This window comes from Spea bombifrons, chromosome 5, assembly GCF_027358695.1.
Source record: "Spea bombifrons isolate aSpeBom1 chromosome 5, aSpeBom1.2.pri, whole genome shotgun sequence".
NCBI classification, from domain to species: domain Eukaryota; kingdom Metazoa; phylum Chordata; class Amphibia; order Anura; family Pelobatidae; genus Spea; species Spea bombifrons.
This window is the reverse complement of record NC_071091.1, coordinates 65,255,506-65,283,104: the sequence shown is the minus strand read 5'-3', so window position 1 is coordinate 65,283,104 and position 27,599 is coordinate 65,255,506. Positions and strand designations below refer to the sequence as shown.

At 39.2% G+C, this 27,599-nt stretch overlaps 1 protein-coding gene across 1 annotated transcript; it reads right to left on the bottom strand.

Moving 5' to 3' along the window:
- Positions 1 to 78: 78 nt before the first annotated feature.
- PXDC1 (PX domain containing 1) lies at positions 79 to 23,600 on the bottom strand. Its single transcript, XM_053467325.1, has 5 exons — positions 22,890 to 23,600; positions 12,360 to 12,451; positions 11,721 to 11,838; positions 7,881 to 7,992; positions 79 to 344 (listed from the first exon to the last, which is right to left on the bottom strand). Exons 1-5 carry the CDS (start codon positions 23,143 to 23,145, stop codon positions 227 to 229), a joined length of 696 nt encoding a protein of 231 aa, XP_053323300.1. The 5' UTR covers positions 23,146 to 23,600; the 3' UTR covers positions 79 to 226.
- Positions 23,601 to 27,599: the final 3,999 nt, after the last annotated feature.

Below are 27,599 nucleotides of genomic sequence, written 5' to 3'. Positions count from 1 at the left end.
ATGCAGAACAGGCTAGATTAAAGCCAAGGTGCAGATATAAAAAAATTAAACGTTTCCATTGTTCATTTTATTTATGTCTATGTATTATCGAGTCCATTGTAAAGCACCTGCACCATGATTGTGTGAGTTGCAAATACGCGTATGTTCAATTGGAAAGGCCACAAAAGACAGCAGCACTCAGAAGGAGGCTTCACTTAAAAGGCAAATTATTATGCATTCCGTCAATTCAGTCTAAGATATCTGTTTCAAATGGAACCAAATGATAGTAGGACAAATTTGTAACATATGCCGACGGGTCATCTGCGTTGTCTGGCTCTGTGGAGAATTCAGTTCCGTTTCCAAATCTGTGACCAAAAAATTAAAACAAAACCAGTCAATATAGTCTTTAAAATACATGAACAAAACAATAACAATATGAAAATATGAAAATAGACCATATTATATTCATATATTTCAGCTTGAATTGAAGTTTTGTGGGTAGAGTCATTTTTCATGACTTCTTTTCATAAGTTGAACCTTGAATTTGATCGGTAATGGAAAGCATGAGATTGATTTGTCAAAGGTAGGGATAGCTGAGCTATTAGAACAAAAGAAACGTGTCTAAAAAGTCTAAAACTGGAGACATACAATTTACACTCTTTGGTGAAAGTGAATGTTGCATGTAGGAAAAATCTGACAGATGAAATTACTTTACACCTGTCAGCCAGTGTGTACACACCGCTGATCTCTCTTTATTTCAATATTCAGATGGTGTAGAGGAACAATGGTCAACATACTGAACAGGCTGATGTCATTATGGTTTGCCAGCTATGTGGGTTTTCTATTAAGCCTATGTCTGCTGAAAGACAATAATACGAATAAAATGTTTATGAGCAGCCAACACATTCTTAATGTCTTTTATACAATGCATTATTTTATTACTTTCCATGCCTGGTAGTATATGTTTTGAAAAGGATTAAACAGATTGTAAGGCATATCTATAACTAGTAGACTATCATTCTTTATTGTGGATAGAAATTTCAAGCTGTACAGAATCAAAAGTGTCTTCAAGGCAGAAGTGGTGTCACAGGAGGACTAAGACAAACTTGGAAGTCTCCTTACGTTCTGTACTAGTATGACTTTTAGTCATAAATGTTTAGTCTCCCTTCATTGTAATAGCACTATGGAATATGCTTTATATATCATTTATTATACATCTTTCATGGTAGACAAATTATACAAAGTCTAAGTCTTTAAACTTATAAATAAATGAATAAAATGAGCCTTTTAGACTTTGTGTATTTTGATATTGTGTATTTAGGGATTTTGTTTCCCCACAGGGGGGAGTGCCTGCAAGGGGGGGCAGAGTGGCAGCATATCCGGGGGGGCAGAGTGGCAGCATATCTCGGGGGGCAGAGTGGCAGCATATCTCGGGGGGGCAGAGTGGCAGCATATCCGGGGGGGGCAGAGTGGCAGCATATCTCGGGGGGGCAGAGTGGCAGCATATCTGGGGGCAGAGGGGCATATCTATGAGTAAGGTGCATTAAAATGTCTATTGGTTTTCTGTTTGTATGTAACATATGTTGACTAACTGCATAATAGATACCAAAAATGTTAAAATACAGTGTGTTAGTTAGAATACTGTTTTACTATTCCACTAATGTGTATTTTTTCTAAAAATCTAAATTTTTCTTTAAAAAAGCACCTAACATTTAGGGTGCGGCCTATAATCGGGTGCGGCCTATAATCGAGCCAATACGGTATGTGTAATTGGGTGCTCCAGCACAGAACAAAAAACCCGTTTTTTTTACTTATTTATAGTGGCTGTACACATAACATAAGAAAATGCAATAGAAATATAAGTTTTGTGACGGATGCTAGAGCCCTATTTTAGGAAAGGAAAAATACTATGTCTTACAATTATTTTGCACTATATATCCAGTGTATCAACTCACTTAACCATTTGTTAATGTATGAGAATCACAGGTTGCCCTTGCAGATCTGCTTCCTTAACAATATTATCTTGGTTGCCTTCATCTAAATTTCCCAAACCTCTCATTCTACGATCTTTAAACACCAATGCAATCATTTCTCTGCAATCCATGTGCATCACCTTGACATTTACAACTAAAAGTTACTAAGATATTTCTAAGCACGTTCTCATATGAAGGCTTTTGCATCAAAGCTCGACAAGCAAAACTGTGAACAAAGCCGAGGTTGCCTGCTGCAACTATGATTACATTCTTAGAGGTTGACCGTGGCAGTTTGAGCAGATCCATTCTCTGGCCTTAAAGACATACTATATGATTTTTCTCACTGCAATGCAAACTGTTCGTCCTTTCATTTTTTATTATTCTGCTTCTAGTTATTTTCTTTAGCTTCTTTCCGCTAATCAGCTGCACTCCTCTAGGCTTGTAGGCAGCTTGAAGTAAACAAGATGTTCTAAAATTAGACCTAAGACAGTTCTGCTCTTTTATAAAGTGCAAATAGTAGACACTTGGATTGGAAATTCTATCTGCTGTTATGCAAATTATTTGATTCCAAGGTTTCATGTTAATATGCTAGCGGAAATGCTTGATCTAAAAAAAATGACTTGTTTGGATTTGCTTCACAAATAAATCCCTTCTATAAATAACAAGATGATGTAGAAAATTAAATACTTTTTTGTAAATGCTTTCTTGTGACAGAAACCAGCTTTCAAGTCAAATATGGACCATGTTGTCTTGTAGATGTTAAGTGTTGCTTTATGGGATTTTTCCACTCAGCTTATACTGATGCTAGTCTACTAATTATTGAAGTGGCTTGATTTAGTAACCAGTTTATAAACAGGGTTACCCTGGTCAGCACCATGGACAGAAGAGAAAATTAGATCCTTTTTTTGTACAGATGTCAGATCTTTTTCTACAAGTATCAATACATAGCTGCATACAGCAAAGCACTGATACTACATTGCCGGTACAGTACTGAAAAGTCTTATAACGATAGCAATCCAGGTTTAAACACCAAAGGTCTCAACAATCCATTGCATAGCATGTTAACTGGAAACATTACGTAATAGCAATCTGACCAAATTAGTATTTATAATTCCCAAAAGCTGCAAGAGCACATATGGTGGACACTTTGGACCTGTATCTCTTTTTCTTTATTAACCCCTAAATGACAATGGGCGGTCCCTAAACCCATTGAAAACAATGCATTTTGAGCCCGTACATGTACAGGCTTTGTCATTAAGGGGTTATATGTGGTACACATAGTTGTCACATAGTAGTAAATGAAATGATTTTTCTTCCTCGGTTGAAAAGCCGAGTTGTGTAATAGAACGGCATGTCTGTGATGTTTTGGCTTCAGGTCTAGGTGATCAGATGTTCTTATTTTGGCACGAGTGTCGAGTATCGGCATGTTCCTCAATGCCACTACACACATTCCCAGCGATGATACAGAGTGCACAGGTTCCAACAATCTCCTGATACAGAGAACAGCAGGGATTACCACTATACAAAGGCGTCATATGAAACTCAGAAGTGCCTCAAGTACACCCAGAGGTGACTCTAGATACTGATTTTCATGTAAGTAAACTGCATCAATACACACGGAAATGCCTTCTGTGATATTGGTCTTAAAGGTATAGGTCTTAAAGTGTAGTGCTATGTTACATGGGCTGACAAATCAAGGCTTTAAAATATGTATAACATACACAAATCCATACTTATATAAAGCAGTTATCAGATACGCTGCCATTCTCTACCAGGGGAGGGCTGGCAGCCTAAGGCCTGGGGGGCAAGTCTAGTCAACTGGCCCATTGCACCATCAAAGCAGCTGCGAGCGACATTGAAAGTGGCCGGCGTGCACACACCGCATGCCTCAGCTCTTCATCACACCCCTTTTAAGACGTGGGAAGAGGAGCTGAGGCATGGCCGTTGGGTCTGACAGCCGCATGATGCAGGGGCGTACCTAGAGTATTTGGCACCTGTGGCAGACCCTGTATGTGGCCCCCCCCCACACACTCACACTTTAAAACTGCATAGTTTCTATGGTTAGGCAAACATTGACAGGGGTACAGCAAAATTGTTATCATTATATACTTAGGGATTACGCAGCACCACCGTCAATGTGTGCCTATACATTGAGCCAGACATTGACAACCCCTATCACTATATACTAAGCCAAACATTGATGTGGTGTAGGCTTACCACTTTAGTGACTGGCATAGTATATAGTAGGGATGCACCGAAATGAAAATTCTGGACTGAAACTAAAAATTCAGCATTCACTTGGCCAAAACTGAAAAAAAACAAAAAAAAACCAAACTTTAAAATACTTTATTAAAAGTAACACCAAAATTAGACAAAAAAATCAACAACAATATTAACATATCTATCTATCTATCTATCTATCTATCTATCTATCTATCTATCTATCTATCTATCTATCTATCTATCTATATATATATATATATACACACACATATATATAACAACAATCACAATCCTATCACGCCCAGGTTCTAGCGTGTGCTGGCTGACTTAGCATGATAGGAGTGTGATTGCTGTTTGCAATTATATACCGTATTGGCTCGAATATAGGCCGCACTTTTTCCCCCCACTTTAAGTCTTTAAAGTGGAGGTGCGGCCTATATTCGGGGTGTAGCGCTCGACGCCCGGGACATGCAGTCCCGGGCGCCGGGCAGGCAGCGGGGTTAGGATACAGATCCCCCGCGGCGGTGCATGGGACCTGCATCCTACTCCCCGATACACTCAGATAGCCTCCCCTGCCAGCACTTTCCACGGCGGGAGTGCCGACACGGGAGGTTGTCTAAGCGCATCTTGCGGACGGTCACCGGCTGTGGCGATGAGGGTAAACAGCCTCCGGCAGCGGAGGTTGTTTAGCCGCATCGCCGCAGCCGATGACCATCCGCACGATGCGTTTTACCTCTGCCCCCAAGACTCACCAGAGCAGACTCCCGGGTGTCTTGCGGGGCCGGCGGGGGACATCTACGCAATACGCGTATACAACTTCCGGTGCCAGCACATCCGCTGAGTGCCGGCACCGGAATTTGTATACGCGTATTGCGTAGATGTCCCACGCCGGCCCCGCAAGACACCACGGAGTCTGCTCTGGTAAGTCGGGGGGGGCAGAGTGGCAGCATATCTCGGGGGGGGGGAGGACAATGGCAGCATATCTCGGGGGGGGACAGTGGCAGCATATCTCGGGGGGGGAGGACAGTGGCAGCATATCTCGGGGGGAGGAGGAGGAGGACAGTGGCAGCATATCTCAGGGGGGGGCAGTGGCAGCATATCTCGGGGGGGGGAGACAGAGTGGCAGCATGTTTTTTTGGTGCTTTTGTAAAGAAAAAAACTTTTTCTTTAAAAAGCACCAAACTTTTAGGGTGCGGCCTATATACGGGGGCGGCCTATATCCGAGCCAATACGGTATATATATATATATATTAATACTGTCATTGAATTATTCTGTCCAATAAAAGTGTTAACAAACCGACGTTGGACCAAAAAATAATTTATAACAGCAATCACACTCCTATCATGCCTAGGCAGCCACTACATGCTGGAATCTGGGCATGAAAGGAATGTGATTACGGACTCCCTATGCCAAGCTATCCCCCAACACTTACACATCCATGCTATCTGAAACCCTCATTCACAAACATTCAGCATAACACCCATCACTCTCACACACTTACATTCAGCATAACACCCATCACTCTCACACATTTACATTCAGCATAACACCCATCACTCTCACACACTTACATTCAGCATAACACCCATCACTCTCACACACTTACATTCAGCATAACACCCATCACTCTCACACACTTACATTCAGCATAACACCCATCACTCTCACACACTTACATTCAGCATAACACCCATCACTCTCACACACTTACATTCAGCATAACACCCATCACTCTCACACACTTACTAATCCACTCTCTCCTACCTTTTCTTCTTTCACTCTCACTTTTCCTCCTCTTCTTCTTCTTCTTCTTCCTGTCCTGTGCACTGAGCGCGGAAGACGGTGGGCGTGGCTTCAGTGTTGTGCGCCGGGATGTGACATCAAGTCCCGGCGCACAGCCACAGTTGCTGCGCGCATCGTTTCTGAAGGCGTGCCGGCATGGTGGCACCCCTCAGATGAGCGGCAGCCGGGGCGGACCGCCCCCCCCCGCCAGGTACGCATGACGGCCACATTCAATCCTGCTCGCGGCCGCTTAGTTTTTAACTTTGCTGCCGCAGCGGCATTGAATGCTCGTCTGCCGGTCGCCCGGATTTAGGGCGGCCTGGGGGGCAATTGCCCCCCTGTCCCCCGGCCCAGCCCGCCCCTGTTCTCTACTCACTTTGAACAACAAAATCACACTAAAACCCATACATACGTAACTATGTATCATGCAGGTATGTGCTTTTGTATAGGCAGTTACTGAACTGCTTTTTTCTAGATTACAATGAAGCTTGTTTTGTTCTTACTCGAAGAAAAAGGAGTACCCATGACTAAGAAATCAAACTTCACTTTTATTATTAGCAATCCAATTTTAGCCCTCAACACTTCTGCAAGTTCATGTTTCACTTTCATAATTAAATGAGTGAGTTAGTTGTCATAAAAGGAATCTATGGGATTGTGGTGAGGTGGGAAATCTGTTTTACTTTGTTGCTGTCGTTGGTTTGGTTAAATATTTAGCAAAACTCATTGGTATGACCCTTAAATAAAATATTTTTTTTTAAGGATTTACCCAATGGTGTGTATTGCCTGACATCTGTGTGCATATATTTTTGCATGGATTCCCAGCAATAAAACATAATAAATAGTAAAATATGATATTGCTTTTTATGTACCTTTTTATATAACTTTTCTCTGTCATTAACACATAACATATATCCCCAGTCTCCTACTACATACATTTTTCATAGACCTACAGTGTCCTCCACTTATATTGGCACCCTTGGTAAATATCAGCAAAGCAGACTGGGATGAATTGTCTTTATTGTTTGAATCTTCAAATCATTTTTCTTCAAAAAAAAAAACCAACAAAAAAAACCCCACAAAAATACACTGCTCTCATGGAAAGCACACAATTGCAAACACAACACAGGTTTATATAAAAAAAAGGTTAAATATGCCCCTATATGCCACTGTGCCCCCCCCAACTTACCAATGCAACCCAGCCTTGCCCCCCCCCATGCTCCAGACTCCCTAGTGTCTGTGACCAGAAGGTCATGTCACGCAGGCGCGCCATCATAGAAGCCCTGGTGGAAGTGCTGGGCAGTGCTGGGCAGTGTAGGTTATTCACCGGCTGCCAGAGAGGAGTATTCAGGTCCCCTGCAGCGCTGCGGGTGATCTGGATCTTAGTCTTATAGTCAGACCTCTATTTGAGGTTGGATTATAAGACAACCTTGAATATAAGGGGTATTTTTCAGGGCATTTGAGTTATATTTGAGCAAATACGGTATGTGTTCTTCTCCTATAATGCCTGATGAGGTTGGAGAATACATGGCAATGGATCTGAGACCATTCCTCCATACAGAATCTCTCCAGACCCTTTACATTTTGAGGAAAGATTGAAAATTTTTTTTTAGTCACAGTGCATTAAATGCCCTCAAATCACGGGATCTTGGCTTTATATAGTGTGATCAACAATCCAAATGGTGACATGCCTTTATATATATATATATATATATATATATATATATATATATATATTTATAATGTGAGGTGATGATGAGGTGAAAAGCTAGTCAGATTGCCTTTCCCCTGCAATGAGGCAAGAGAGGTGCCAAGTGGAAGGGACAGGAGACAAAGCGGCCACAGAACAGTCTGGTAAGATGAAAGTCTGTCCAGAAGGGAGGAAAAAGAATAAATTGTATGAAAACAAAATATCATATACTCACAAGTGATCTGTGGAATCGACATCCAAATCCGGGTCTTTTACATGTGGAAGGCTGTGGTCTATGACTATTGTTTCAGTATTGGCTAAACAAAAACCATTGGAACGCATGATTTCTAAACAAAACCAAAATGAAAAGCATTAGTAAAAAACTTCTTAAAAATGTCTAGCTCCATAGCAAAGTAAATAGATGCTTTCCAAGAAAAAAAAAGAAAAATTATTAAGTAATTTGTGGCAACATTTTATTTAGATTTACTATTGCTATTACCAACCAGTGTGCCTAAAAATGACTTATTACTCAGAGAACCAAGTCAAGCTTGACCTTTTATTTGGTCTTGCCATGAACACACATGCAGGGATACCAACACCTAACGACAACAGTCAAAAATAAGTAACAAAATAACTTAAGAACAACAGAATTCTATTATATGGAATTGTTTATTATTTTGGGTGTGCAAGAGTTAACATTCTGGCATATTCCAGGCAGAAAACACAAATAAGAACTCTAGATAGTATTTTGGCTGATTCTTATTCATAACATACACATTAAGTCAGACACCTTTTCACATTATATCCATGAGAGGAAATGGGAGCAATTTGAAAGTATTCAGACACCAAGCAATTTACAGGAAGGTATCTCTGAGAGATTGCCGTGCCATCAAAATGACAGAAAATAACTATGCTGAAAAGCACAGGCACGTTTATTAAATGATTGCAAGAATACGTATTTTAAAATCAAGCAATATAAACTGCATTCGTTTTTTTTTTTTCGATGGGCTGTCGAGCAGTGCGGTGAAACCCAAGAGAAACATTGAGATCAATGAAAAAGCAGGAATTATTGATACAAGTTTTAGGAGAGATAAACTCAGCTCTTCAGTATCTAGCTTCCTCTCTCAAACTGGGAACGCGGGTGATCTGAACATCTGTAACTGCTTTACAAAAAGTAACTGTCCTTACAATTAATATACCGTATATTATATATTATATATTATTATATATTATATAAACAAAGTTGAACAGTTGCTGACCTCACAGGCACCATGATAATCGAAAAACTTAGCCCCTCAGTTCAAATACAGCCATGTTTACATCTATAAACATAATTACATATTTTAGTGAATTCTAAAAAAAAATGGAAATATTTAGAAAAAATGGCAAATGTTTTAGAATGGTCACCAGAGAAGTATCCATTAGTAAAGTTATTCTTGTTTGCACTCTGCTTATGACACGGTGTTTACAGACTAGCATGTGATCTTTTCCTGTTTTGCTGGTTCTGGCATATTTTTTAAAAATCTTTGTAAGCAGTTTTATAACCGGTGACTCACGAGGAGGAGGTTTTTCAGTAGAGGAAAGGGTGCCACGAGTTACGCTAGCGTTAACAACTCAGATATGCTGAAGGAGGAATCACAAAATCACCTAGATGTTTGTTTAATCAGCGTGTTTATTTTTGAGATATTTGGGTTAAAGGTAGAGTATTGTTTTACAACCCGGAAGTTGAGCTAAGTAGCAAAACTTCAAGTACTTTTGTCGGTTAATTTCTCCACACCCTAATTGGTAGTAACTATATTTTTAAATCTTTACACATAATTATATATATATATATATATATATATATATATATATATATATATATATATATATAGTATATTATATAATGTATTATATTATATCGGACTTTGAAGATTTATTTTATGTGGTATTTTAACATTTTAACACTGTATATCATAAAGCACTACTATCAGGCAAGTTTTCTGATCTTGGCTAGACGCACATAAATCTTGTAGCTAAGACTGTGATACCGAATAACATATTGCCACTAAGATACTCATACTGATCTCATACTCATTACTTCAGAAGTAAGATATTTAACGTTTGTTTCAAACATGCCCTGCCATCTGGTGGTTGTATTATACGTTTACGTTAATCCTGGACAATGGTAAAAGCTTTAGTAGCGAGAAAATGCTGTGAAGGACACTTCTAATTTAATCATTGCATCACCCTTCTATTATTCAACATCAGACTGCTCTAAACGGGGCAGGGAGGGTTCATGAGGGCCTTTTGTTCCAAGGAAGGAACCTTGGAGAGGGAAGTGGAGTGACGTCATGTCTCACAAAGCAAAAAATAAATAAATAAATTACCTTTTTTTACAACAACAAAGAAAGGCCCACTAGAAAAAAAAAAACCTTCACTACACCCAAGCCGGTACTATTAAACATAGTACACTATAGCGTAATATGTAAGGGATGGACGTGAGGTATTCCTGAAGTCAGAGGATGTTGCTGAACATGAATTGAGTTATTGTATAGCAGTGGCACCTACTGTGTGGAAGAAATCCTAAGCTAACTTGCATAATTTATTTTTAAATATTAGCAATCAGAATTATAATGTTTAGTGTGTCTATTGTTTCAAAAGAAAGCCCTACTCCGAAAATAAAGATGTCTAATTTTTGTGGGTTTTCCAAACACAGAAAAACAGAATCATGCATAAAGCAATATATGGTATAAATAGGAAAATAGAGTGTTTAGGGTTCCAAAAAACTCTCTAAAATGAAGGGGTTAAAGCCCCCACCAGTAGCTGACAGTACACAATATAATGCAATTTATGTATATGAGAGGATCAATCGGTTGGGCAGTGTGGGCCAGCCTCAAATATTCATACCGTAACTCAAAAAAGTTCTATGAGTGACTACTACTTGCTGCAAGGTAAAGTCACCTGGATTCAAGCAGAGATGCCAATTATGATATAACTGACAAAAGCATCCGTTAGGATGCAGAATAGGATTAAGTCTAATACATCACTAAAATTGCCACATTGAGGCAGTTAAAGAGGGACTGTTGCCGGCACTGTTTTGGAAATTATCTAGTAAATTGTGTTAAACCTCAGCTTTTTGTTTTTAAAACAAGTACAGGAGAATGTGGTGCAAAACCTGAAAAAGTAATTACAGTGCTTACCCTGACCTCACGCCCTTCCTCTTGGCAATTGCAGAAGAGGATTTTTTTATGCAAACAGTGGGGATGGTAGAAGCTCTTTAGGAGGAATCTTGAGTTAGTAGGATCTTGGGAGTAAGGGATCCTTTGGGATCTAGTGCTGTGAACCACGCACAGAGAGGACTCATTCGTCAAGAGCATTGTAACATCTTGTGTTCTACATATTTAACATGTAAGTATCCATTTTTATAATTAGACGGTAACAGGATTCTATATAATCCATATATTATACCTTTGTCCGATTGATCTGCTAAATCTTTTTGTAAATTGTAAGGGATTCATTTTTTATACTAGTAGTGCTCACCACAAGCCGGTTATATACTAGTTAAAATAAATGTATTTCATTGAGAAGTACCGTGATATTAACAACATCGTACTAGGAAATAGCAATAATATAAATAATGGGATCTCCTATTTGCTTACTAGGAAAACACTTTCTATGCTCCAAGAAAGTGGTCTAAAAACGTATGCATCCGTTCAACACTGATGGAAAAAAAAATCAACTGTTATCAGATTCTGAAAACTGATAAATGCTTAGAGAATATGTAGCCATGAAACAAAGCTCCCTACAACACACAACAGACATTTACTAAAATCATTAAATGTGTAAGCATTACCATAAGAATCATTTTACAAAGTATAACCGTGTTGTAGAAATGTGTGTGAAATCAAAATGTATCTGAGACGTTTGTTGGTTTTATTTAGTAGTGAAAAAAATGGATGTTCTCTTTTAGAAAACTAAATAATTTATCATTTCCAATAGCTTTCACCTGTAGGTGGCGCAATAACATAGCAAGTCTACAATTTGCTACATTTCTTCTATCCATCTAAACATAATGAAATAAAACATTCCTTACCAGATATTTTAATGGGACTTTGGAAGTTTGGTTGAATCTTGTGTACATTATCATTTTTTAAGACTTGGTCCAGTGGAGACCGCTCGAAAAATGTGAGAACTACTTCAGATCTTGAATACTGTAAAATAATGATGAAGAAAAGTGCTGTAAAACGGAAGAATAAAAAAAATAAAAAATGGCAACATGTTGGGTGACCCAAGCATTCAAGGAGTTACATGGATCTTTGTATCATTTTTGTTTTTTTTCTGGCAACTCTATATAGGGAGAAGCAAGAAAAAAAATACATATGATTTGGTTTTAAGTTTGGAATCTGGCTGATTTATAGATCTTTAAGGTCTTTTAACTTTGGTGGTTTGCAATTTCTGATTTTACAGCCTTCCTTCCTTATAAAGACAATTAGCAGTGTAAAGTTTTATGGTCAGTTATCAGAATTCTTTATTTCTGAACCTCATGTACACATGAAAAAGGCTACTTTTATTTTTAGGCAATGATAGAAATACTAGTTTAACGAAAAAGGCAAATATAACACGGCTTAGGCTATGCAGGTAATTCACATTCCCATGTGCATAAGGGCAGAGTTCGCAGTCCCTTAAGGTGAGCATGGAAAAAAAATTCTTACCCTCTACCTAAATTACTTACCTTGCAAGGCATGTTTATGATGGTCTTCAACAGTTTCTCTACTTCATTAAGTCTTGCTTCAATTTCATGAGCGTCTTTAATTGTTATAAGCCCTGAACAAAAAGAAAAAAAAAGTTAACTGAGAAAACAAAGGTTCCAGAAAGCATTTCCCATTAAGAGTTCTCTGAAATTTATTTCATACACTACTATAGGATTCTTGTTCTCTGAAACCGAACCAAAGGTATTTTTTTTCTGAATTCTCCAAGTGATAATTCTTGGGGTTTTATCTATAACATCTTGTTCTACCCAAAGATTAGTTACCGTATTTGCTCGATTATAAGACGACCCTGATTATAAAACGACCCCCCAAATCTGAATATTAATTTAGGAAAAAAACAAAAAGCCTTAATATAAGATGACCCTATAGGAAAAAAGTTTTACCAGTAATATTAATTCATGTAAACTATTTTTTTTTAATAAAAGCTATGATTGAGAAAAATATTTTGGTTTTATTTCCTTCTATTTTCCAACCTGCCCCCCAGTTATGCACATCTGCCCCAGAAATGCCTTATACCCCTATATGCCACTGTGCCCCATGATATGCCTTTTAACCCTATATGCCACTGTGCCCCATGATATGCCTTTTGACCCCCTATGTGCCACTCTGCCTCCAGAAATGCCTTATACCCCTATATGCCACTCTGGCATTAAGGGGGTTAAAAGGCATATTATGGGGCACAGTGGCATATAGGGAGGTTTTATAGGGGGGGTAGAGTGGCGTATAGAGCGTTAAAAAGGCATTTCTGGAGGCAGAGTGGCATTAAGGGGGTTAAAAGGCATTTCATAGAACATACAGCCAGAAGGAGGTGTGGCTAGCAGCAGGGGTTGTCTGCGTCCATCGCGCAGACCTTCCCCGACTGTCAGAGAGAATTCCCTGCGCCGGTGCGGGGAACTCTGATCTCTGACAGCGATGGACGCAGACAACCCCCGCTGCTAGCCACACCTCCTTCCGGCTGCAGCGTAAGTTGTCTACGCAAATCGCGTAGACATCTACACACTGCCCCGGCTGCACACCGGGGACTCAGAAGCACTGGTAAGTGGGGCGGGGAGACAGGAGGATCCAGGTCCCCTGCAGCTGCAGGGGGATCTGGATCTTAGTCGTCTCATAGTCAGACCTATTTGAGGTCTGATTATAAGACGACCCCGATTATAAGACGAGGGGTATTTTTCAGAGCATTTGCTCTGAAAAAAACCTCGTCTTATAATCGAGCAAATACGGTAATAAACCTGTAGAACATTTTAGAGAATTTATTCAGTATGAATCAAAACATTAACTTGCCACAGTAACACTAACTATGCGGTAACACTGGTACTACCGATAATGTCTTATTCTATACACCTTAGTAATTAATGTGCTATTTTCAAGTCAGTAAAATCAATATAGTATTTGAAGAGACCTTTTAATTTCATGGTGGCTTCTGCATCTTTACAGTCCTTACAGTCCCTTGGGCCCACTACAATCCCAATGCATTCTCCCAAGGGCTCAGGATTGTAACAGGTTATGTAATGGAAACGGGCAAATGGGTCTAATGCCAGTAATAAACACAGGAACACGTTGCAGGGCACAGAGCGGCAGAAGTGACTGCAATATTTACCTTTAAAAGAACAGGCATATAAAGCAGAACCTACTGTTAAAGATACAAAAGACTGTTACATAAATGTTCTGCATAAATGAAATAATCAAAATTCACGCCAAATGGAATTGATTAGAAATTAAAGCATTAACCAAACCATGATTTCAACAGTTCGTAGACTTAATAAACAGGTATCCTGCTCTAATTCTGTTCTAGGAGAACGTCTTTTTAGCAACCTGAGAATGAAACGTGATATGAAGAAAACTTTCAATTTTCCCCAGCCAGCTAAGTTAAAGAATTTACAAGGAAATAGAACCTGCCAGCCAGGGATTGTACCAAGCGCTTGGTAGAAGTGAGGTCCACTGCATGAGGTATAGGTTACCATTTTTCTTTAATTTTGAGTGGTAGAGGAAGGACTAGACTTAGGGCGCTCTGGTCAGTTCTGCTCAAGCAGCCAATCAGTGTCAGGAAAGCATTCCCATTGAATTTTATAAAAGTACTTCCTGAATAAGTGCACAAAGGGGTCTCATTAGACATCGGACGCAGAGTCAGTGCTGGAGCGCTGACGGTAAGAGTATCACATGCCAGAAAATATATATGGTTGAACACATCTCCTGCATGAAAAATCGTTGGGGGATAGGGAAAGAGAAAATATATCTATGTATCCAAGTTGACCTAGGCCTAGGGTGGCAGGTCAACGGGAGTGGTAGGTCCAGTGGGACAGCCGTCTTGCTGCTGCCAAAGTGGGGGCCAAATCACGTTCTGGGTAATCAGGGTGGCAACACTCAATGGGCCTTTAACAGATGCAATCTCAAATTTTTCCTAGCCAGCCCATTTTCACTATGGAGAATGTGCTGGCCACAGCACCTTTATAATGCAGTAAAGATGGTGGCCTCAGAGAGGAGGGTAGAGGTGCTGCAATGGGTTGGGCCTATAAATTAAAGGATATATAATGGTTAGGATGTCCCTTTAATATCGTTTCATTTAACTGTTTGAAACTAGGCCGATACTATTTGAGTATGACCATAGCATAGAGATATTCTACAAATGATATAGTTGGTAGAATTAGAACATTGCCATTTTATATACTGTTTGATTTAGGATCACATACACATCATAAATGATGTTCAGATGTTCCTTTACTCAATTTGTTTTTATTTGGCAATTGTGCTTTCTTACACTGCATACCTAATTAATGCAGGATTAAATACTAATAGCACTCGTGTTTGTTTTTTTCCCTTTAACCAAATATTTTTAAACAAATTTGGTTACTTGAAGCATAGGAAAAGGAACAGTGAAATCCAGTCTTAATTTATTTATAAAGAGCTCCATCAATTGGCAATGATTGCCAAAAAAATGCAATTATTTTTATTTCCTGTGAAAACTTCCAGCTCCCATTTGGCTCAATAGCATATAATTGTGATTCAATTATTCACAAGCTTTGAAGTAAGTCATAAAGCAGGCTCAATTATCCCTCATGTGGCAACTGTAGAAATCAGAAACATTAAATCATGCATGGTCCTGCTGAAAGAAATACATTGATGGCTTAACAGTGATTAAATATAGATTTTAAGCTTGAAATTAACAATCGTATTAAAACTGACAGTATACTAAATAGACAATAGCTTTAATACATGTTAAGACATACTCAAAGGTTGTTGTTGGTATTAGTATAATAGACTATATGCTTTTCCAAAGAGGGGGTTTATTTAACATCTCAAGTTAGAATAAGTAGGTGAGAGCCTGGCAGAATGAGGCAGGGAATTCCAGAGAATAGATGACGCACAAGTAAAACCCTAGAGATGAAAGTGGGAAGACGCGACGGTGGTTAACAAGAGGAGCAGGTCATGGGCCGACTAAAGAGGAAGAACTTCCTCCTATCTGTAGATCCATTTGTTTCTCTACTCTCTAACACACCCATCCCTTTTCTTGCTTAAAAAAGCTACACCTGTTCAGTATATTTCTTCCACAGGAATTATATCTGTAATGTTTTAAGGAAAGACTTCTTACCAACCCAACTTTACTGGTCATGCATTGAAAAGACCAAATGTGAATAGGTGTTATAATGTCCACAGTGCTCATGACTGTGAGTGAAGACTATGGTCACAACAGCCATCATCATGACTCACGCATTCCTTGTACCACCAGTCATAAAGACTTTTGTTTCCCTAGAATATTAGCAAACCTTAAAGAGGAACAGTCATCATCACAGCTGGTCTCATAATTAAAGGGACAGTCAAATGTCCCAGTCACCCCATATTATAGACAAATGCATATTAAGTACTCTGTGTGTACTGTAATATGTCTTCTTCCAAAAATAGACTTGCGCATTCTGATTTATACGTATTCTATTTTTTACAAATTGTATTAAATGAGTCAATTTGTATGAATGTCCGAAAACAAAGAGAGAGCACTACAAAACAAACAAAAACAAAACCTTTCCCTATAATATGTAAATAAGGTGAATGCTTACTACATAACTTTAGCTTCTTTTTTTTGGACAAATGCATACGTTGGCTTTAGTGTCCCTGTAATAAAAAAAACGACTTCTAATGGGTCCTTTCCTAAACTCTACAACCACGTTCTACATTCAGTAATGAGAAATCCATGAACTTCACCAAGTTTCCTTGATGGTAAAAAATAAATGCAACGATTTGCAATCTTCAGACATCTCGAGTTTCACAGACCAAAAAAAAAAAGATACTGTTTTCTGAAAAGGCAAAAAAGGACAAAGTTGACTTAAGAAGAAAAAGCATCTCCAAGCAAAGTGTAAGATATACAGAGAGTATCTCTGCCATCAGCTGGCATTATACGGTCATTTTCCTGCCAAGTGATGCAGGATCTCTTTCAAGTCAGCTTGAATAATAAAAATTAGCAAGCTCCAGTTTCTTGACGCTGTGACCACCCTCAAAGCCAAAATGACGGAAGCCGGGTGGAAGGATTTAAGGTTACAAGAGAAGCCAGAACAGGAAATTTAAGGCAAGCAGGAAGCCCTATAGTTCTAAATATTTATCATATACAGATTTATTCTTTAGTATTAAACAGTATGAAGTGTACTTTGGCTCTTTTGGTTTCAGGGAGACCTAAGCTAAAGGTGCTGATTTATCTACTCCCTTTCCACCTGTTGAACACCTAAACACTAACCAGAAAATATCCCTTATTTGTATTTTTTTCAGGAAATGCTTAATTTTCACTCGACACAAAATCAAGCACTGGTAATCTGTTGCCATAGACTGACATTTTTTTTAAGCTTCTTAAAGGGATCTGATGTCCTATGAAGAATCTATAACTGAAGCCATGATCATGATGTAAATATTATGTTTGATATGTACCGTATTGGCTCGGATATAGGCCGCCCCCGTATATAGGCCGCACCCTAAAAGTTTGGTGCTTTTTTAAAGAAAAAGTTTTTTTTCTTTAAAAAAGCACCAAAAAAAACATGCTGCCACTCTGTCCCGCCCCCCGAGATACGCTGCCGCTGTCCTCCCTCCCCGCGATACGCTGCCGCTGTCCTCCCTCCCCGAGATCCGCTGCCGCTGTCCTCCCTCCCCGAGATCCGCTGCCGCTGTCCTCCCTCCCCGCGATACGCTGCCGCTGTCCTCCCTCCCCGCGATACGCTGCCGCTGTCCTCCCTCCCCGCGATACGCTGCCGCTGTCGCTGTCCTCCTCTGCCCCCCCTCCTCGACTTACCGGAGCAGACTCCCGGGTGTCTTGCGGGGCCGGCGAGGGACATCTACGCAATACGCGTATGCAACTTCCGGTACCGGAAGTTGCATGCGCGTATTGCGTAAATGTCTCCCGCCGGCCCCGCAAGACACCCGGGAGTCTGCTCCGGTAAGTCGAGGAGGGGGGGGCAGAGGTAAAACGCTTAGATAACCTCCCGTGCCGGCACCCCCCCCCGTGGGAAGTGCTGGCAGGGGAGGCTGTCTGAGCGTATCGGGGAGAAGGATGCAGATCCCCTGCACCGCTGCGGGGGATCTGTATCTTAACCCCGCTGCCTGCCCGGCGCCCGGGACTGCATGTCCCGGGCGTCGGGCGCTAGAGCCCGAATATAGGCCGCACCCCCACTTTAAAACCTTAAAGTGGGGGAAAAAAGTGCGGCCTATATTCGAGCCAATACGGTATATGTCATCTCAATATCATTTTGCACTAAAGAGCAGACCAACGAACAGACTGTATGTTGCAGTAACGTTTGCAAACGATTCTCTTTTTTTATAATATCTTTCTTACTCAAAGCATGTAGTTAACTTTGAAAGTAATAATTTAGCAATTATTATTATGCATTCTTCATGGTGAGGCTGTATGGGGCTTTAGGGTGCCTCTTTAATCAGGTATGTCTTATAATTTGTAAAAGTACACTAAAGTGAAATATATTATTACAAAAGTGCTTAAAAGATTCTGAGCATTTTTAACATAATGTTCACATAAAGTGGTTTATTATTAACATACAGTTGTCATATGTGACATATGGAATATTAAAAATGGATCTGCCACATCGTTCAAATGGTAACTACATTTTAAAGTATACAAAAGAAATCATATAATCATATATACATATATATATATACACTACCATTCAAAGGTTTGGGGTCACTTGTTGTTAAGCTTGTTGTTACAATCCTTGTTGTAAAACAAGGATATTTCTAGCTGTGTAACATAATTGCAAAAGGGTTTTCTAATCATCAATTAGCCTTTTAAACTTAAAATTTGATTAGCAAACGCAACGTGCCATTGGAACACAGGAGTGATGGGAGTGATAACGTTTCTCTGTACGCCTATGAAGATATCTCATTGAAGATCAGCCATAAACAACATTAACAATGTCTACAGTGTATTCATGAACCATTATTTTAATGGACAAACATAGCTTTTCTTTTAAAAACAATTACATTTCAACATGACACCAAACTTTTGAACGTGTGTGTGTGTGTGTATGTACTGTGTATGAGAAACACTGATTGGTAACCTGGAGGAGGGAATGAGTAAATAATGCCAGGACATTCACACATATGCCTGCATAACAACATAACCCAAATACCTCCAAAGCAAATAGGCCAGTTGCAAAACAAAATGTACCAAATATATGTAGTTGAAAATAAACTTAGCTATGCAAGAAGTTATGAAGATTTCCCAGTTTAAGTATCTGTAAAATGTTTTCGCACAAGCTAAGCAAGTTTTTATGCGAAAAACTATGAAGATTTCCCAGTTTAAGTATCTGTAAAATGTTTTCGCACAAGCTAAGCAAGTTTCTCCCCCATTGGCACAAAGCATTGTATTTTTGCAAACTGCTGCTGAGTGGGTGAGCGATTATACTGATATCTCCGTCCTTAACCCTCTACTTGCGGAGGTCATGGTGACTCAAGCTGGTTACAGATTTGTGTGACTAGCCTGTTCTGCCCTGCTGTGTCCGATGCCATTAACCTCTTTATCTTCAAACATGATAGCCTAATGCAATGACCCATTCCCTCCCACTTCATAAAAAGTAGATCTATCATGAAGTATTTCTATGACATATAAAACAGATCACATTTTCTCAATCGCTATCATTCATAATAAATGAACTCGTATAAACTCTTTATAATCCCATAATTTGAGGAGGTTCCGGCATAGCATTGGTATATAAAATAATGATTATTAAGGAACCTGTTCTCTGAACCCATAGAATTCACCTGATGATGAGCAGAGATCACGTATTTATACTAACAAGTTCTAAACATGTAACTAGGAGAGGTAAGATAAGGCAGTGGTAGGTTCAAGTAGTCATGTTAGGCTGCCAGAGGTATAATTAGAATATTACTTGATAAAGTTGTATTATTATAATCTATCTTTTAAAAATATCCTGTGATAATAAGTATTGTGTTCCTCATTTTATTTTTGTTAGATTCTCGTAGTATAGATACGACCTACCCCTTAATTGTTCTGCTCAGGGCTACTAAAAACCTTGAACTGCTCCTGTGGGTCACAGAATTCTGTGGCAAGAAGCTATAAACACTGGTTGCCATCTTATGGGAATTTTATAGATGCTGTTGCATTTAGACATTACATTAATTGCACCTAGTATGTTAAGTGAATAAGCCTTAGTATCTTTTATGGTTTCAAGGAGTATTTAATTACGAAGACATTTTTAACAAGCTTTTATTAAAATTATTAAAAGACATAATTAAACTATAATAATTAAATATTACAACTAATTACGTTGACAAGCGCCATAGTCATATGGCTCTATATACCAATTCCACTAAAGGAGTTACAACTAACTTCACAAAATAACAATTACTGGGTTTTATATAATGTTCTTCTACCTGTCCATTGATAAAAAGATTATACCTTTTACTTATTATGCATAATGTCTACTCGGGCAATGAAGGTAAGAAAGCTGAGGTGAGAAATATTTTGCCCGCTCCAGCTGAGCCTGATCCAATGACTAGAATGAAGACTGTTATGTGTTTGTGGCCTGTAAGAGCACACCTGCTGTGCACCTGGACTTTGTAGACAATTAGGGTTATCTGTGCAAATTACAGAGAATGTGGAGTCTCGTTTTCAGTCTTTCATTTTAGTGCAGCAATGATTCACCTTTGTTCCCGAGAATCACAGCTGGATTTTTCTGGGGTATGAGGCACATTTGTAGTTATGTCATCAGTACAGATGTACTAATAGTATGTGATGGCTCTTTTTAACCACCGAGAGTTCCTATGAATGAAAATGTAGCATAATTATGCAAGTTGCAGCTGGTGCAAACGGCCACCAAGTCCCAAGGGAACAGCCAGCCTCCATACAAAAAGGTGGACTAGTAATAAATCTCTCTTGCTCCTTCTTCAGCACCTGGTAGGAAGGACCTGAGCTGCAAGGGTAAGGTTATTCAACCTACAGTGCTGGAGAGAGAGCTACTGACAGCGATGATGAGGGTTCTAGATGTACGGGGTGGGCAAAAAGTACAGGTATTGAGAACAATGGCAGGTTCTAGGGATGTTCCACCTACCCCCTGTTGGCCCACTCTTCATATTAATGGATGGGAGCTCATGGGTACTCCAACTTTTACCTACCACGTAAGTCACAGAGAGACACAAGAGAGGCACGTGATTATACATGTGACATCTAACATAGCATTATGCCGTTTATCTTGGGTTTATAGAACAGAATATTCTGAGACTAGTTCAACCGAAACAGGCAAACGCGGGCAATAGCTTGCCTTCTAGCTACCAATTTTCCTATGAAGGAAAGTGTGCAAAGCAAATGCAAATGTAAAAGAGTCTGAGACTAGACGCAAAGCAAATGTCATATGCTAGAAAACCAGCCTCCCCAGAAATGTTTCGGACCCTCCTAAGACTTGATTTACCGTTTGACGTTGAGCTGCTGTCAATTTGTCTTTTTGAAGAATCTTAGTTTTTTGGTTTGATTGGGTTTATTCAAGGAATTTTACGGTGGAGCCGGATCCCCGAAGGCAAGAGGATGGACTGAAGACTTTGGTGATTCCCTTCTTTGGAGGGGGACCAAGAGGATCCAGCCCTTCCTTGGCACCTTCACCTATCTTCACTGATGCAGTTAAACACGATACCTGTTTTTTTTAACTGAAATCACATTGAAATCAGATGTATGTGTGGGGTTGTTTGTACCTGTCAAATAATATCTAAATATATTAAGAATTCATCTTACAAGAGCTCTCTTATATAAAGGCATTGACATAATTACCAATTAAGATATGACTGTTATCAGTAAGTTTCAAATACAAAAACAATTCATTTTTTTTACTTTATGACCAATTTTGTACACAGTACAAAAAAATCATTAAATGGCAGAGAAGTCTTGTGCTATAATGTCGTAAAAATGTCATACTTTTCCAACTTTTTAAAATTCTTTATTCTTCATGACAAAATCACCTCACACTATGTGTTGAAGCTAATGATGTCATAATTCCTCTACTTTCCCACAGTGACACCGTATAAAGTATATGCATGGATAGAACAACCCAGTAATTGAGCGTGGATCAATTGCTTGAGTATAAGTTCTCTAACTTACGGTACTTACCACTGTTTAGTAAATTTCCCCTACATTTTCTGTACGTTATATGATGTTTAAGCACACTTCCACAATCTCAAGAAGTGCGGATTTCGAGCAATAATGGGAATTTATTCTCAGACAGAAATGTGGTTTTTGATGTCAGACAGTAATCACGCTGAAGATTTACACAATACTGAGACAGAGAAAGCAGGATGTAAAAAGGAACTTCATACAACAATCCTACACTTCTTTAAATAGGAAGCGGAAGAATAACTGATGACTTTGTGGGAGGACAGACTAGAGGTAAAATCAGCTGATGTGGAAAATGTATGAAATAGTTATCACAATATTGATGCACTCCATGCAGATCTGGTTATTTAATCAACTAGTTTACATCTATTATAATGCACACATCCATTTGGAATACAAAGTGTTAAAAAAGAAGCCAGTTTTTGCATGTAATGCCAAAATAGACAATATACCAAGAAATCATCTCCACAATGTAAAGCATCTCCTATCATCACAGGTCAGAAAAATATATGCTGGTGTTCTAGCTGTTGTGAACCACGACTCCCATCATGCATATCCAATCAAATGGGGTTAAATTGCTTTAACACGTCATAGCATAAAACTATTCATGTGGCATTCTATTTCTAAACATTGCAATGTAAATGGAAACATTAGGCACATTAAACCATGACGCTGATGAAAGACAGGACGCCTCTCGCATTTTAGCTGCTGTGCAGGGCAACTCACATCGCACTCAGCCAGGCCAAGGCTGCATATGGGATTTTACTTTGCATGGAGTGCAAAAGATATTATTCAGGGTTAAAATATAAACTAATCCCCTTTCACAAGTTCTTGCTTTTACTCCACAGAGTTTCTGCTACATAGTAACAGCCTAGAGTGAAGGACCTACCTTTGAGCAGAGATGATTGTGACAGTTCTCCACGATCTTCAGGGAAGGACTCCAGCAGCCTCTTAAAGAGCCTCCCAAGGTCCGAGTAACTCCTGTGTAAATATAAAATATTCCTGTCTGACCACTCAGTCCTGATCTCAAAAAACTCCTCCTCGTCTCCTCTCCGGTTGATGATGAGTCTCCTAATTCCGTTAACCCAGCAGTCCTTCACATACATGTTCACCAGGGAGGTGCCCTCAAACACAGCTGATGCCATCCTTAGCCTTTGCCACACCCTGCCACCCTCATCCCAAAAGCAGGCACAGAGGGATCAGCCTCCCGAAACTCCCTGTAATGCGTGGCACCTCTTCTCAGTCCTAAAATGCGACTCCTTTACAGATGCGGCGCCCCGATGGGACCAATTTGCAGACAAACGCAGATGACACTGTTGCCAAATTCCACACACGCTTCCAACGCTTTATCTGATTGTAGAGTAACTAGATCCGGAGCCAGAGAACAATCATCGCTATCAGCGCCAGGGGTGACACCGGAGAAGATCTGGTCACCCTCTGCTACTCAATGTCTGGAAACTTGCAGACTTCTGGGGTCAACAAACAAGGACATTCCGAGCTCTTGGTGCCCCAAGTTTATGTTTATTCTACAGCGGGGCACTAAACGCATCTCAGCTGAATTGCCATCTATAATGTCCATTCCAATTTAAATACAGTCTACATTATAGATGCCACATTAACAATGGCAAAGAAAAACAAGTCAAAACTTTGCAGCCGATCACTTATCTGCGAGGCCGGATCTGCGGGTTAAGGAGATGCGGTGGATGTCGCTGTCAGGATGAGGGCTGTGGCAGCCTCAGCTACGTGTCCTCCTAACTTCTTGCTTCCCACCCACTGGCTGCCTGTGGATGTCTTGCGTTACCGAAAACACTGTTCCACCCTCTCTCGCTCTCCCACATGCTGCTCGGAGCAGAGCCCTGGCAGGAAGACGGAGGCTGGCTCTGCACTTTCTACGTTACACAGAGAGGCTGGCTTTACAATGCGAGGAATGCAGCTGCTGATCAGTCCACACTGGGGTCACAGACACACACAGAGCTGTCACATGCCAGGGTACAGTCAGAGGATACACACTGCATCGCCCCTCCCCCTACACCCTCCCCAAATATACAGTCCCCTCTCTGTTCTCAAACAAGGGCCACTGTGGCTAGGGGGTCGCCCTTCCTCCATCCAACAGAGCACGCAAGGAGCAGAAGAACTTACAAACACTACCAACCATTAGTTCATAACAATTTGGGTGACATCAACTTGTACAGATTTGTTAAAAGTTAGCAAGCCAGAGGTTTCCTGCTGCTTTAACCACATCGGTGAAGATGGTGTAGGGCCACATCGAAACACTGGGTCCCTAATGTTCTTCTTCTGGGGCATGAACCCTAAAGGGATATGCAGACAGATTTTCATGGCCCCGCTCCATAAAGGAGAGCCACTTAAGTCTTAAAGGAGTTATGTGAGCCAGAAGGTTGAGCCACAAGAACAGTGCATAGGAAAAAAAAATACATAGATATGTCATATATTTCTGTTGCACGTATATTGTAAATAATATATATATATAAAGTGGTAGATTGGTTGCTGTGGTGTGCAGCCACTGGAAATGCCTGGCCAAACGCTGTGTGAGCGGAAAACCGTAATATGTGGCCTGTTATATGCAGCCTATGGCCCCACTTAGGTCAGCTGCTGGGCTTTAAGCACCAGTGCTGCCTTGTCACCCCCAGTCTGGCCCTGATTATAACATGATATATCATTTATAGAGAGCCATATCATTCTATAAGAGGAGAAAAATTTATTTACAGTAATGTTAAAATGAACACACAAAATAAATACTTAATTACTAGGCACTGGGATAGAGATTTGTCAGCAGCATTATAGCACATTGCAAATGAAAAAAGAATGTATTTTGGTGTAGCATCAGACCAAAATGTTGATTCCAAACATGCGTATAAATTCCAGCTGAGAACCACTAACAATTCATAACATGTATATATAACTGTGATTCATTGTCTCCTTTAACTCGATCTAGAAATAGCAATATGCTAGCAAACATAAAATGATAATTAATGAAAAATACTTGCCGGCTGAATATTGTGCAGCACACATTGCGAAGAGAAAGGTATACTTTTATACTTTTATACTTTTCCTATACTTTTTAGGTCAATTCATTAAAGTCTAGTGGTTAAGCTTAGGGTTAAATCGACTTATCAAACTCAACTTCACTCCCATGTTATTGTAAGTGCATGTAACTTTAAGGTATGCCCTCGCCTGTAACTCACACAATGTAACCCCCACTGCACAGTATATGTAAAATAAATTCTAAATATAGTACTAAAATACTAGGCATGGGAGGTAAAATGTTTAAATCTCAAGCACCTTCTACTTCCTTCCAGTAGTATTTTTTCAACTTTCATGATGTTAACCCTTTAAAACAAATATCTTCAAAGCAATATTATGTCTGACAAACAAAAAAGCCTAAGTTATAGATAGTTTTAATGAAGTCCTTTAGATATGTTAAATCATGTGACAACATGTATTTTTAAGTAATGCTTTGTTCTTGTGTTATAGAAATTTATATTTACCAGTTCCGACATTACATTTGTCTCCAAAAATCGAAATAACATTTCCGTAACTCTGTGACGTATCAAACACGGCAACTGTCTTCTTGCTAAAAGCTATTTTCACGGATATCTTAGGTAACCCCAAAAAACAGTCCCTGTTCAAGTGAAAATAACAGAGGGAGAGAGGATATTTTATATTATTAGTCAAAGGAAAAAAACTTGATTAGTTTGTGTTATATATGTGTAAGAATTAAGACTGAGGATAACCTGGAATGTGACATTCTGACAAAAGTACACTTATTTTTGTGCGTAGTATTTGATTAAAATGTTCATACAATAAGGAAATAAGTGTAAAAACAAAAAAAGAGAATTGCCTTCACAATGTTGATAGATATTCACTGATCGGAACAACAGATTCATGCATCTCCATAGCTTAAAAGTGATAGAATGAACAATGGCTTTACTAGTATAGTACAATACATTGTTGTCTAAGACTTCCACAAAAGAGTTTGTACACATCCTGTCTCCTGGTATGGGGCAAAATGTTAGTCCTACTCAGTTTTGCCCCACAAACCACAGATAAAAGGCATTGCAGGTGAGGTATATGTAGCAATTAGGAAGAACATAAGAAAACTGTGGAGCGGCCTTTAAAAATGGCAAATACAGCCAAATGAGCATTCGGTGCTGAATATCGTCTTGTGGAAAATATACTTCCTAAAAGACTATACATAGAATGTCTATAATGTATACAACCACTGTGTAATTGCTGCTGTGATATATGTAAAAATGGGTGGGTATATGTGATAAATACAAAAAGACTTGTATTTCTATGTTCTCGGGCAAAGCATGGTCTGAAATAGGAAGAGGTTTTTGCCTCTAAAGAAGAATAGTACTAGGTGTCCACATTACCATGTGGTGGGTCCAATTTTATTTAGAGGAGTCTTGAATGTGTCTCTGATTATTTGCTATAATAAAATGTAAGCATAACTTCCTACATTTTAGCCTTGGCAATGGATGTACAACCTAGTCACCATCAAAAGTCCTGTGTGCGCAGTAGGTCAGCAGCACAGGAAACCTTCTTCCTGTACTAGAGTTCCTTATTTTCCCTTTCTCATGGAGCTATTGTATTATGAATTATAAATACTTGTTGAAAGATTAAAAAGACCCAAGGATTCTCCATTAAATGCAAAGGGGCTGTGTTTTCCCACAATAATGCGAAAGAAAGTGCAATTTACAGGGGATCGGCCTAGTATGTTATTCCGAAGCTGGGTGTGCACTGCAAATTGTTGATATTATCAGGCTTTCCAAGGAGGCCGCTTGTCATTCATTATTAATAGGTCACTCAAAAGACATTCCATAGAGTGTTCCTTCTAAGTCAAGATTTGATGTTAGGTAGACACTGTCAGATGTTGTCTGCTTTAGTTTACTGTAGTACAATTAAATGTTCATTGTTATGTCTATGTAAAATAGTTTTCAAGAAACATATTAAATTATTTATAGTTGGAAAGTTATGATACTTTTTTATTAACCTTTTCAGCACCATTAGAGAGTGTTTTGAAACTTGGAAGGTAATGCAGTCATCTCCCTCGTGGCACCAAAATGGATAATGATCATGCTAAAGTCTAACCCTTCACAGTATCTGATAACCTTTATTATAATCCAACAGAATAAAGAAAATTTAGTCTTTTTTATCAATTTAAATGTCGATCATGACACTTCTTGTGACGCAATTTGAGAATCTATAAGGTCATCTATGGAATTTCAGCAGCTTTGTTCTACTATTAATGGGAGAAGACAAAGCATCGATTTCTTAAATATCCAAGCGTAAAAAAATGTACCTGCATGATAAACATTGTCTTGTAAAAAAAATCATATCTCAACATCTTATCTATATGTACTTTGTAAATGTTTTTCTGTGTAAACAAGAGTTCCAGGTATTTTACATTCATAATGATGATGCACGTCTTCATTTTCTAATTAGTGTAAGTTACAGAATATAGCAGATAATGCATTACTGATTATTTTTAAGTTGTAAGTTAGGAATAGGTTTACAATTTTAGATCTGGTATTTTAGCCTGTATGAAGATCCAGTGATTCTTATCACCCATATATAG

Excerpts from the sequence above, each read along its gene's own strand:
- PXDC1 (XM_053467325.1), bottom strand. The coding sequence starts at position 23,145 with ATGGCATCAGCTGTGTTTGAGGGCACCTCCCTGGTGAACATGTATGTG. Across the intron at positions 12,452-22,889 it reads ACAATCATCTCTGCTCAAAG|GGCTTATAACAATTAAAGAC; the intron begins GTAGGTCCTTCA and ends CTTTTTGTTCAG. Across the intron at positions 345-7,880 it reads GTCGATTCCACAGATCACTT|ATTTGGAAACGGAACTGAAT; the intron begins GTGAGTATATGA and ends TTTTGGTCACAG.